The sequence below is a fragment of the Crocuta crocuta genome, unplaced genomic scaffold, assembly GCF_008692635.1.
Source record: "Crocuta crocuta isolate KB4526 unplaced genomic scaffold, BGI_CrCroc_1.0 scaffold118, whole genome shotgun sequence".
NCBI classification, from domain to species: domain Eukaryota; kingdom Metazoa; phylum Chordata; class Mammalia; order Carnivora; family Hyaenidae; genus Crocuta; species Crocuta crocuta.
The window spans coordinates 14,517,165-14,531,086 of NW_027551558.1; the positions used below are offsets into that span (position 1 = coordinate 14,517,165).

At 33.9% G+C, this 13,922-nt stretch overlaps 1 protein-coding gene across 2 annotated transcripts in view; it reads left to right on the forward strand.

Moving 5' to 3' along the window:
• Nucleotides 1-13,728, forward strand: part of GTF2A1L (general transcription factor IIA subunit 1 like) — a 42,233-nt gene extending 28,505 nt beyond the window's left edge. For both annotated transcript variants that reach the window (XM_077749272.1, XM_077749273.1), the window contains 3 exons: nucleotides 5,329-5,589; nucleotides 6,518-6,607; nucleotides 13,479-13,728. In XM_077749272.1, the coding sequence (XP_077605398.1) occupies nucleotides 5,329-5,589; nucleotides 6,518-6,607; nucleotides 13,479-13,586 (459 nt within the window). In that variant the 3' untranslated portion in view covers nucleotides 13,587-13,728. The remainder of the gene's footprint in view (nucleotides 1-5,328; nucleotides 5,590-6,517; nucleotides 6,608-13,478) is intronic.
• The last annotated feature ends 194 nt before the right edge of the window (nucleotides 13,729-13,922 follow it).

The window sequence follows — 13,922 nt, forward strand, 5'->3', positions numbered from 1 at the left end:
GAATCTCTCTACTGTTTTCTAGAGTGACTGTACCAGTTTGCAATCCCAACAGTGGGTTCCACTTTCTCTGTATCCTTGCCAATACCTTTTGTTTCCTGTGTTGTTAATTTTAGCCATTCTGACTGGTGTGGGGTGATATATCATTATAGTTTTGATTTATAGTTTATAGTTTGATTTGATTTATTTCCCAGATGATGAGTGATGTTGGGCATCTTTTCATGGGTCTGGTAGCCATCTGCATGTCTTCTTTGGAAAAATGTCTATCTAGATCTTCTGCCCATTTTTTAACTGGATTACTTGTTTTTTGGGTGTTGAGTTTTAGAAGTTCTTTATATATTTTAGCTTTTGACCCTTTATCAGATATGCCATTTACAGATATCTTTTCCCAATCCAAAGGTTGCCTTTTAGTTTTGTTGATTGTTTCCTCTGCACTTCATGGTGCAGAAGCATTCTATTTTGATGATGTCTCAATAATTTACTTTTGCTTTTGTTTCCTTTGCCTCAGGAGACCTATCTAGTAATAAGTTTCTATAGCCAATGTGTTCTCTTCTAGGATTTTGATGGTTTCCTGTCTCACACTTAGGTATTTAACTCATTTTGAATTTATTTTTGTGTATGGTGTCAGAAAGTGTTTCAGTTTCATTCTTTTGCATGTTGCTGTCCAGTTTTCCCAGCACCATTTGTTGAAGAGACTTTTTTTCCATTGGATACTCTTTCCTGCTTTTTTGAAGATGAGTTGACCACCACATGAATAAAAGAAAGGATAAGAAATGTGTGGTTCTCTCAATAGAGGCAGAACAAACATTTGACAAAGTACAACATCCATTCATGATAAAAAACCATGACATATCCCTAACGAAGTAGGGATAGAGGGAACATACCTCACCATAATAAAGGCCATGTGTGAGAAAACTCCCACAGCTAATATCCTTAATGGGGAAAAACTGAGAGCTTTACCTCTATGGTCAGAAACAAGACTAGGACGGCTACTCTCACCCTGGTTGTTTAACATAGTCCTGGAAGTCCTAGCCTCAGCAATCGCCAACAAAAAGAAATAAAAGGATTCAAACCGTCAAGGAAGAAGTAAAATTTTTACTATTTGCAGATAACATACTCTATATAGAAAATGCAAAAGACTCCACCAAAAAATTGCTAGAACTGATACACAAACTCAGTAAAGTTGTGAGTATGAAGTCAACATACAGAAATCTGTTGTATTTCTGTATACCAATAATGAAGCAGCCGAGAGAAATCAAGGAATTGATCTCATTTACAATTGCACCAAAAACCATTAGATACCTAGGAATAAACTTAACCAGAGGTAAAAGATCTATACTCTGAAAACTGTAAAACACCTATGCAAGAAACTGAAGATGACACAAAGAAATGGAAAAACACTGCATGTGCATGGATTGGAAGAACAAATACTGTTAAAATGTCTATACTACCCAAAGCAAGCTACACATTTAATGCAATCTCTATCAAAATATCACCAGCATTTTTCACAAAGCCAGAACAAACAATCCTAAACTTTGTATGAAACCACAAAAGACTCTGAATAGCCAAAGCAATCTTAAAAAATACAAGCAAAGATGGAGGCATTACAATTCAAGACTTCAAGCTGTATTACAAAGCTGTAGTGATCAAGACAGTATGGTACTGGTACAAAAGCAGACACAAATCAATGAAACAGAATAGAAAATCCAGAAATGAACCCACAACTATATGGTCAAGATTGTTTGTTTATTTCTTGTTTGGCCTATTGATTTTTTGAGTCTGTTGTTTAATTTCCACATCTTGCTTATTTTCCAGTTTTTCTTCTTTCCATTGTGATCAAAGAAGATACTTGGTGTGATTTCAGTCTTTTTAAATATTGAAATTTGTTTTGTGGCCTGACATATGGTCTTTCTTAGAGAATGTTCTGTGCACAATTGAGAAAAATGTATATCCTGCTATTGTTGGGTGGCATGTTTTATTTATGTCTGTTAGGTACAACTATAATATGTCTGTATTATATGTCCATACTATTCAAGTTCTTTATTTCATTATTGATATTCTGTCCAGTGGTTCTATTCATTTTTGAAAGTGGGGTATTGAAGTCTCCTACAGTTATCTTAGAACTGTATATTTTTCCCTTATATTCTGTCAGTGCTTGTTAGATATATTTAGGAGCTATGATGTTTGGTGCAGATATGTATCTAATTGTTAAATCTTCTTGATGAATTGATTCTTTTTTTGATTGCTTACTGTTTTTCTTTTTTTTTTTTCTTTAACTTTTTTAAATGTTTATTTTTGAGGCAGAAACAGAGTGTGAGCAGGGGAGGGGCAGGGAGTCAGCACAGAGCCTGACGTGGGGCTCAAATCCACAAACTGTGAGATCATGACCTGAGCTGAAGTCAAACGCTTAACCGACTGAGCCACCCAGAGACCCCCCTTTTTTTTTTTCTAATAGTGTTTAGCTTAAAGTCTATTTTGTGTGATAGTAGCATAACTATCCCAATTCTTTTTGGTTACTATTTACATAGAGTCTCTTTATCCATTCTTTTACTTTCAATATATGTGCATCCTTAGATCTAAAGTGAGTCTCTTAGAGACAACATATTGTATGATCCTGTTTTTTAATCCATTCTGGCAATTTGTGTCTTTTGATTGGGGAATTTAGTCCATTTACATTTAAAGTAATTACTGATAGTGAAGGGCTTTTGCCATTTTGTTACTTGTTTTCTGTGTGTCTTTAGCTTTTTTGCCTCACGTTTTGCCTCTTACTGTCTTCCTTTGTATTTAGTTGATTTTCTTGTAGTGACAACTTTTGATGCCCTTTTCATATCCTTTTGTGTGTATTCATAGGTATTTTCTTTCTGGTTACCATGGGGATTATTTATGTCTTCTTAAAGTTATTATAAGCTATTTTGAATTGATACCAACTCAACTTTAATCTCATAAAAAACTCTGCTCCTCTTTAGCTTTGCCCTCCCTCACTTTGTTATCAATATCCCAAATTACATCTTTATATATTGTGTTCCCCTTAATATATATTTATAATTATAAATATGTTTTTATCTTTTAATTCTTGTACAGGAAGTAGAATTACAAACAAAATTATAATACTGGTTTTTATATTTATCTATGTATTTATCTTTACCAGGAAAAAATATATTTTTGTATGGCTTTGAGTTACTGTCTAGTTTCCTTTCATTTCAATTTAAAGGATTCCCTTTAGTATTTCTTATAGGGGCAGGTCCAATGGTAACAAATGCCTTCAGCCTTTATCTTAAAATGCCTTAAAATTTCACTTATTTTTGCAGGATAGTTTTGCCAGATACAGTTTCCAGTTGACAGTCTTTTCTTTTAGCCCTTTAAATATATATTATCCTACTGCCTTCTGGCCTTTAAAGTTTCTGCTGAGAAATCTGTTTGTTACCTTATTGAGGCTGTCTTCTATGTGATGAGTTTCTTTTTCATTGCTGCTTTAATTAGTACTGTTTTTAAATTTCAGTTTCCATTCACTTATTGCTACTATACAGATATACAATTAATTTTTATAAACTGACTTACATTAGTCTGAATGTTCATTTCTCTGAAAGGTGTTGGTAATTAGGAAGTGGAGTTCTTATGAATGGGACTAGTTGCCGTATAAAAGAGACTACAGAATTCTCTAGCCTCTCCAGCATGTGATGTGAGCAGGCAATGCCTGTGAACCAGGAAATGGGCTCTCACCAGATACTGGACCTGCTGATGCCTTGATCTTGGGCTTTCTAGCCTTTAGAACTGGAAGGAAAAAAATCTCCATTGTTTATAAGCTACCTAGTGTATGGTATTTTGTTATAGCAGCTCGAATGGCTCAAGAGAATTTCCTCATCCTTTTAATGTCTTCAGAATCTATGGTAACACTCCTTTAATCCCTAGTATTACTCATTTCTTTTCTCTCTCCTTTATTCTTTGTCAGTCTGGCTAGAGGGTTATCAATTTTATTGTTCTTTTTAAAGAATGAACTTTTGGTCTAACTATCTCAAATTTTTTCTGTTCTCAATTTTATTTATTTCACTTTTAATCTTTATTATTTTCTCTTTTGCCAAGAGCTTAATTCAGCCTTCTCTTTTTAGTTTCTTAGGGTAGAATTTTAGGCCATTGATTGAAGTGTGATTCTTTTTTAATATAATCATGTAATGCTGTAAATTTCCTTCTAAGCATTGCTTTAGCTACATTACATAAGTTTGGAAGTGTTACGTTTTTGTTTGCATTCAGTTAAGATTATGTTCTGCTTTCCCCCATAACTTACTCTTTGATACATGGGTATTGAGAAATGTGTTAATTATTAAATATTAGGGGATTTTTCCAGATCTTTCTGTCACTGATTTCTGGTTTAACTCTTTTGTGCTTAGAGAACATGGTTTGTGTGTGTTAAAATTTTCAGAGTTTGTTTTTTAGAACCCAGAATATGGTCCATCTTGGGGAACATTCTGTGTGCTCTTTAAAAGTGTGCATTTTGCTGTTTTGGTGTGGAGTATTCTATTATTGTCAATTGGTTAAATTGCTTGATTGTGCTGTTAAGGTCTTTCACATCCTTACTAAATTTAAATCTACTTTTCTGTTGATCACTGGAAGAGGAATGTTGAATACTCTATAATTAGATTTGTCCATTTCTCTTTTCAGTTTTATCCACTTTGACTTATATTTTACCTTTTGTGCTTTTTAACTGGTAGAGTCCTTTATGCTTTTTAATTTATATATTGAGCATGATGTCATTTGTCCTTTCTGCTGCATTGAATTATTGTTTAAAATAAAATGAAATAGGTAAAACCTAGTTGGCACTTTATAAAGTTAAGGTGATACGTATAAAAATTGGCAATTACTATCTGAAACTAGTGAACTCATTTGTTGTCTGTTTGAGGGTATAAGTGGGTTTACTTTATCTATGATTTAAAAATTATTCCCAGGGCACCTGGGTGGCTCAAGTCAGTTAAGTGTCGACTCTTGATTTTGGCTCAGGTCATGATCTCACAGTTTCAGGAGTTCAAGCCCCACATTGGGCTCTGCAATGACAGCACAGAGCCTGCTTGGGATTCTCCCTTTCTCTCTGTCCCTCCCCGGCTCACACTCTCTCTCCCAAAATAAATAAATAAACTTAAAAATTAAAAAAAATTCCCATGTTGCATAGACATTCTGGGAGTGTTTTAGAAATCAAAATTAGGGAACGTATATAGAAAAGGAAGGAAATATAGGAAATAGATCTATTTTAAGATCACTTGTGAAATGTTTAATTTTATATTTCATGTGATTCGATGTTATATACCTTTTTGACTTTATTACCTTTCATTCTCTTTCTAGGATTCTAATTTTCAGATAGATTTAAGCAATCAGGTAACTGATGATGATATTAATGAAATAATTCAAATAGATGGAACTGGTGATACGTCTTCCAATGATGAAATAGGAAGTACAAGAGATGTAGATGAGAACGAATTTCTAGGGATTATTGAGACAGGAGACCTGAAGGTGCTTGAAGAAGAAGCTGACAGTATATCAAATGAAGATTCAACTGCCAACAGCAGTGATAATGAAGACCCTCAAACAGAAGTGGTAGAAGAGGTGAGGATCACTTCTGAGCTGAAACTTTTTAAAATTAATTTATAACATTTGTATTTTAATATACTTTGTACTTTAACATACTTTAATCAAGAGGGATAACAATTAAGATTAACTCTGGCTTTAGTCATTTAAAATAAGACCTATTTTTACCCTAGTACTTAAACTTTTAGGGGCGTTTGGGTGGCTCAGTTGGTTAATCGTCCAACTTCGGCTCAGGTCATAATCTCACAGTTGGTGAGTTCAAGCCCTACGTCGGGCTCTGTGCTGACAGCTCAGAGCCTGGAGCCTGCTTCAGATTCTGTGTCTCCCTCTCTCTCTCTGCCCCTCCCCCGCTCATGCTCTGTCTCTTTCTCCAAAATACATAAACATTTAAAAAAACAAATTTTAATCTTAAACTATAATTAAAACTAGTATTAAGTATTTGGGAATTGGCCGCTATATTTGTTGGTCTTAACTAGAGATAATGGGAGATTTAAAGGATGGGAGGAGAGGTACAGAAAGGAGCCAAGTCAGAAGCATACAGTGTCTGATTTGATTCTAGTAAATGAAGTAAGATTTTTGTGGAATGTGGTAATTAGGAAATATGTAAGTGGTACTGTCGTTTATGGTGGCCTTATGGATGTGCCACATTCCATACTTAAGTCTTACATGGTTTATGTTATTTAACATTCCCACCACCCTATCTATGGGTCTTACTACCATCCTCATTTAACATATGAGAAAACTGAGATTGGAGGAGTTTTAGTAAATTGATGAAGGTCAGTCTTGTAGTTATTAAGTGGCCAACCTGGGATTCAAACTCAGGCTATTGACTTTTTAAGTACAATACTATTCTTTCTCCAAGGTCCTTTATTTCTATAGGTATCTCTGTTTTTAAAAAATTCAGAGCATCATTAAATTCCTTAATGTGACCATCTTTCATCTTTAGGACCCTTTAAATTCTGGAGATGATGTTAGTGAGCAGGATGTGCCAGACCTGTTTGACACGGATAATGTAATTGTCTGCCAGTATGACAAGGTACCATATTCATCTTTTAGACTCTGGGTTTATTAATTGCATTTATGGTAGAAAGGTACGTAAAATGATAGAAAATAAGATGATGAGTTACAGTTCACAGTTAATCTTGAAAAAGCTAATTAATTATATATGTTTTGTGTCTAACACTGCTGTGTGGTCTCAGAGATAGCAAGAAAGTCTGGTCTCCTCAAGACAAGAACTATCTTATTGAAACAAGATATATCTTACTGAAACAAGATGTTTCTTTCTGTATGTAATAAAAGAATGGTGCACAATAAGATGGTAGGTAAATCAGAAGGTAAAATATGTGACAGGCAAATCAAATGCTAAAATATGTGGCATATAAATGATATGCTAAGATGAGTGGCATGTAAATCAAATGCTAAGATATGTGGCACAGACAGTAAGTCCAAAAAGTAGCCAGGAAATACAAGAAATCATTTGTAGTTGGAGTTCTCCACAAATCCTTCATGGGTGATAGAGAACTCTGAAATAGGTCTTAAATGATTTGTAAGATATAGATAAGTGTGGAGAGTAGACATTCTGAATAGAATAGCTTGATAAAAGAGAAATGAATGCATGTAGAATGTGCAAAGGACAATGAAGAGACAGCTCTGCTTTGAATGAAATGTTCTTCTTTTGGATGTATTAGTAAATGAGGCTGAGCTGGGGACAGAGTTCCCACCAGATTGGAAAACCTAGAATCCTGGTAGGAGAAATTGAAATGATTTCGTGGACATTACCATTCTGAGAATGTTACTGGAAAAAATTATAATTGGATTGTGATGGTAAGAACAGGGATAGTGCAGAAATGAAATAACAAGAGCGCAGCTAAGGATTGCAGCGTAGAACATGGAAGAGTCAGAGATGGTGATGGGGACTTGATTGATGGCGATTAGAAAATGATCAACAAAGAGAGCTGAAGGTGTTTCAGTTTTCAAATCTAAAAATGAAATTAGAAGAAATTTAACTTTAGCAACTAAGATGTAATACTCCTTTTTCTTCTTTTTAAATACTCTGTGATTATGTAGTAGAATGGCCAGCTTTTGTCTTTAATTCATGCATATTTACATCTTTTTTTTTTTTAGCGGCTTTGAGGTATATTGAGGGATATACTGTACAACTCACATATTTAAAGTGTACAATTCAGTGGTTTTGTATATGCATGGATATGTGCAGCCATTAACATAGTCAGTTTTAGAACATTTAATCACCTCAGAAATAAACCCTATTCCTTTCAGTTCTCACCCCCATATTTTCCTATTTCCTCCGTTCCCCACCTCAGGCCTAAGAAACCACTAATCTACTTTCTGTCTTTTTAGATTTCCCTATTCTGGAGTTTCATATGAAAGGAATTCTGTAATATGTGGTCTTTTGTGATTGGCTGCTTTTATTTAACACAGTGTTTCAAGATTTATCCATGTCATAGCATGTAACAGTTCTTCATTTTTTTTTTTTTATTGCTGAACACTAGTCCATTGAAAAGATATACTTCATTTTGTTTATCCATTGATGTGTTGATGGACCTTTGGGTTGTTGCCATTTTTTGGCTATTATAAAGAATGCATGCTGCTTTAAACATTCATGTACAAGTGTTTGTGTGAACATGTATTTTCATTTCTCTTGGTATATCCCTAGGAGTGAAATTCCTGGGTTATATGGTAATAGTTTGAGGTTTTACTAGACTGTTTTCCAAAGTAACACTACCATTTTCCATTCCCACCAGCAGTGTATGAGGGTTTAGATTGCTCCACATTCTCACTAACACTTGTCATCTGACTCTTTGATTCTAGCCATCCTATTTGGTATGAAGTGGTATCCCATTGTGATTTTGATTTGCATTTCCCTGATGACTAATGCATATGTACATCTTTGCCTTTTTTCCAGTAACAATTCCAATATACTCAGGAGAAATAGAGGATGGTGTTTTGAATTGTTATAAAAATAAATTCTTTTCTCTAAAAATAAGATTGTTTTCTCCCTTATAACATTTTATATAGATAGAAAATGGTAATTTAGATTCTGGTAAACATAAGCATATGAAGAAATAGGTAATACAAAAGAGACTGTTTCTTAGTTTGAAACTTATTTTAGTTTCTTACAAGAAGTGTGTTGCTTTCCATGAAGAAAACACTAAGGTACTATGTTATATATGCATTCCATAGAGTCAGAGAATTTTCTAGACCATTGTGGATATAGTATCCTTTGTTATACTGCATTGTGGGAAATAGCTTATAATTAATTACATAGTGCTTTGTACTTTTCAATGTGTTTTCTCCTACATTGTCTGTTACTTCTTACGACACCTTGTAGGCTAGACAAAAGGAGTGATATTAGGTGTATAGTGCTAACAAATCTAGTTGTCTGAGAGTCCTCTCTAATTGATGATTATCTTAAAAACGGTACTAAATATTTTAAACCATGGCATTGGGGGGCCATTGAATTGTTCTTAAAAGGGACTGATGAAGTGAGAAGATAGCTAGCAAAGAAAATGTATCTATAAGGTCAAAGAGGAATGGGAGGGACCACTGCCAACAGTGGATTTTTATGAAAGAATAACTTCCCAGTTCTGGACATTGGTTGGCTTGTTTCAAGTAGTATTTAATATAACCAAAGTCCAGTAAATTGAAATACTTTTCAGTAGTCTTTTAAGAGCTTTACTAGTCAGTGTGTTTTGAAGGCCAGTAATAATAGTTTGTCTGGGAGAGTTCCAAATGTAGGATTTTGAGTCTTATCCCAGAGTACTGGATCAGAATGTTCATTTTAACAAGACCCTGAGGTGATTTGCCTGCTTATTAAACTTTGGGAAGTGCGGTTTCTGTTTTTGTTTTTAGTATATTTTATCTGGCTTTGACTACCATATGGAATTTACCTTTAAAATGTATAAGTTAACAATTGGGGGAAAACTTTGAAAATATTAAGATGTGTTATGAAAAAGGGTTAAATGAGGGTCGTTGGTCACCATGCTGAGTGAGAATTAAAGAATACAGTCATGTTATTTCAGAGACTTAGAGAATGACTAAGATTAATATAAGGTTAAAGTTATGATATTTTGGGGAAGATTAATGGTGAAATGAAATCTTTTACTATAGACGAGAGTGTTCTATGCCATAAATAGGACACTATCCAGCATTGTAAAACCATTAGAATATGTTGTATCTTCATGTAACAGTATAGCAAACTTTAGTTTATAGCTTGGTCTTGTCTGTCAGATGCTGGTACAATGAGTAATTGCTAAGTATGTAACATGATATGTTTCTCTTTACATATATATATGTATATATGCTTCGTTTTCTGAATAGATACTGCATACACATCTGTCAAACAAACAAAACACTATAAAAGGTATACCGTGAGGTCTGGTTCTTACTCCTTCACCACTTGTGCTTCCTATCAGTAGTTTCTTTTCCCTTCTTTGAGTGTAAAAAAGTAACCAGATCCATTAGTTTCTTGATATATTTACGGGGTCTTATTATTCAAGTACAAGCCTAAAAGATAGCCTAGACAACACTGTATTCTACACCCTGTCTTTTAAGACATTAACAATATATCTTGGAGATCTTTGTGCTAATATTTTCATAGCTATTATCTAATAATAGCAGAAATACTACATTTCTGTATTTCTACTGCAGAAATACTAACATTTATTTTACCAATTCCCAACTGATGAATATTTGAGTTATTTTTCATTCATTTGCTATTGAATGATCACATCCATAATGTATCTCCTATGTGCGCAGTTATACTTACTTAAAAAAATCCCCAGCGGATTACCTGGCAGGCTGTCAGTAAAGCATGTGACTCTCAATCGTGGGGTTCTAAGTTCAAGTCTATCATTAGGTGTGGATATTACTAAAAATAAAATCTTTAAAAAAAATCCCTTGAAGTGGGACTACTGGGTCACAGGGCAAGTGTAAAAATTGGTTAGATATTGGGGCACCTGGGTGGCTCAGTAGGTTAAGCATCCAGCTTCAGCTCAGGTCATGATCACACAGTTCGTGGGTTCAAGCCCCCGAGTTGGGCTCTGTGCTGACAGCTCAGAGCCTGAAGTCTGCTTCGGATTCTGTGTCTCCCTCTCTCTCTGACCCTCGCCTGCTCACACTGTCTCTCTCTCTCAGAAATAAATAAAACTTTTAAAAAATTGGTTAGATACTGCTAAATTGCTCTTCTAGACTATATTCCAGTATATTCTCCCACTGCAATGTTTGAGAGTGCTGCTTTTCTTCCAGTCTTGCCAACAGAGTGTAATAATATATTTGGATCTTTGCTATTATAAAAAGTGAAAAATGATGTCTTGGTGAAAAATTGAACTTCTCCTGTTTTTAAGAGCCATTCATATTTACTTTTATGTGAATTGCTTGTTCATAACATTTATCTATTTTTTAAAAAATGGATTCTTGCTCTTTATTTAATAGCTCTATATCATTTTGGGGAAGATTGGCTCTTGCTATTTGCAGAATTACTTTTCCTCAGATGTTTGCTTTCAGTGCTTTTTCTTTGTTTCATACAGAGGTTATATTTGTCAACCTTAATTTTTACAGGCTTCTGATTTTGAGTCATAATAGAAAGTACTTTCTTACCTTAAGATTTTAAAGGGATTCCCTCATGTTTTCTTCTAGTATTTCTTTGTTTTTTTTTTTTTTCCAAAATATAAGTTGTTTGATTTGGTGTTTATCTTGGACTACAATGTAACATATGATTCTGACATTTTTTTTCCAGGTGGCTACTCGATTTTCCTAACACCACTTACTAAAAAGCCTATTTTGTCCACACTGACAGGAAAATGATTCCTTTATCATCTAGCAAATTTCTCTCTATATTTGGGTCTATTACTTGATTTTCTGTTTTGCCCCATTGGTTGTCCATTGATTTATACTACCTTGATTTAATTATTAAGGTTTTTCATATCTGGTAAAGTTAGTACTTCTTCATGAGGCCAAGTGAAGAAAATATTTCAAAGATGAGAGAGTGTTGAATGATGCCAGTAGATCAAGTAGTTTAAAAATTTATTCTTAGCTATTTTATCTCTTTTGCTGTTACAGTAAAAGGCTTCTTTCTCTGTATCTTCTGACTAGTGCTTATATGCATGAAGGCTATGAATTGATGTGTATTAATTTTGTATGAATACTGAATTCTTAGTAATTTTTTAGTTGATTATTTTAGGTTTTTCAGACATGCAGTCATTGCATGGGCAAATCCTTTTTATCTTTTCCAATTTTTATATTTCTGCTTCTTTCTTCTTGTTTACATGCATTGGCTTGTGCCAGTTGTACTTTCCTCTTACCGAATTGTATTAGCTGGGACCTCTGGAGTAAAAACTTGGATGATCCTTGTCTGGGGGATTTTAGTGCGGTTACATTTAGGGTTCCCCACTAACCACTAAGAGAGCTTTTATGCTGAAGTGTAGGGTGTGTGTGTGTGTGTGTGTGTGTGTGTGTGTGTAGGATGCAATATTTGATTCTTAAAGAAAACCTAAAATGCATTAATTTATCAAATACTTTGTCACTGTCATTGGAGATGATTATATGATTTATCTCCATAGGTCTGATAATACAGTTGTTATATTAATAAATTCCTAATACTGAATCATTGTTGCATTTCAGGAATAAATGTACTATTTATGCACTATTTCTAGAATTAGGTTACTAGAATGAGTTGCTGCTACTGTTCTTCTGGTTCTGGGCAGATATTATTACCTGTGCTGAGTTCAGATCTCTGTCACTTTTGTGTTCCCAGTGACTTTTAGAGATAGTTTCTAAGGTAAATTTGGGAGTCAAACTCAGAGAAGAAATTTACCATTAATAGGACTTCTTTCCCCACACAAATTGCATTATTTTAGCATTTGTATTTTCTTATGCTTCACAAAATACATCTGAATACTGGTCACAGGCTTTTCTTCTTTGATTTGACTATTTGCTGTAAACAAGTGGGTTTAATTTTTTACCCTTGATTTCAGATCACACATTTCTAAGGTTTTTAAATAGTCACTTGTGGTTTACCCAGAGGTAACAATGATTTTATGATTTCTCCCCTCTTGAGGTAGTAGGATTTTCTAGTTTTTATTTTGTCCATATCTAGGCTGATTTATTAAATCCAAGGAACTGCCAGTAGAATCTAACAGATTATAAGCTGTATCTTCTGACCTTGCTCAGAGCTTTACTGTGACTTTCTCCTTCAAAATGAAAGTCCACTTTTTAAAATTCCTGATAATATTAAACTACATCCTCTCTGTTTATTCCTTCACAGACATACGAAACTCTTTGCTGTTCTTGATCAGTTCAGGCCTCTCCCTTCTCAGGGCTTTTGTGCTTCTGTTCCCTTAGCTTGGAATGCTCTCTAGTCAATATCTTCCTAGCTTTTTTGCTTTACCTTCTTTAAGCCTTTGCTTAAATGCTACCTCAGAAATCAGGCCCACCCTGATTTCTTATTTATAATTGTAACCCTCCTCTATATTTGTGGTCTTCCTTTTCCTGCTCTATTTTTCATACTTTTTCATACTTAACATCTTTAAATATTCTTTATAATTTAGGTATTTATTAGGTTTCTGTTTGCCCATTCTTACTAAAATGTAAACTTTTCAAAGGTAGGAATTTTTTCAGTTTTTACAAAGTAATATATCAAAAAATATGAATTTTTATGACCATATATATGTTTTTCTGTTTTTTAAACTGATATCTACAGTGCCTAAAACAATGTCTGACAGACACAAAGGGATGTGCATATTTGCTGAATGAATCAATATTATCTTGGAGGTCTTATTTTTAAAGAACTCCCATTTAGGGTCAGAACAATCCCATATGATGTGCAAAGTATTGTAAATGATCCTTTAACTTGTAAAATTAATTAATTTAGACTATTTTTCTCCCTCCAGATTCATCGAAGCAAGAACAAGTGGAAATTCTATTTGAAAGATGGTGTTATGTGTTTTGGAGGGAGAGATTATGTATTTGCAAAAGCCATTGGTGATGCAGAGTGGTAAAACTTAGGAGCTCGATACACCGTAAACATCAATAGGACTATATTCCCTATTATCAAACTTATTTTTATTTTAAATGTAGTCCAGTACAGAGCTGCTCAAATTTTTAGTTCACTGTATGGAATTTAATAAAATTATAATTCAGATGCAGATACAAATATACAATTTTATATTTCTTTCATTTGTTTTAATGGAGTTTCCTTTTTTAAGCCCTCATTATCTATGCCATTATTATGAATCATAGATGAATCAGAAATGATGGAGCATAAAGAAATATCACATATCTTTAATCTTAAAGTTTAAGTCAGACTCCAATTCTTCTTCATGGTAAAGTTGATA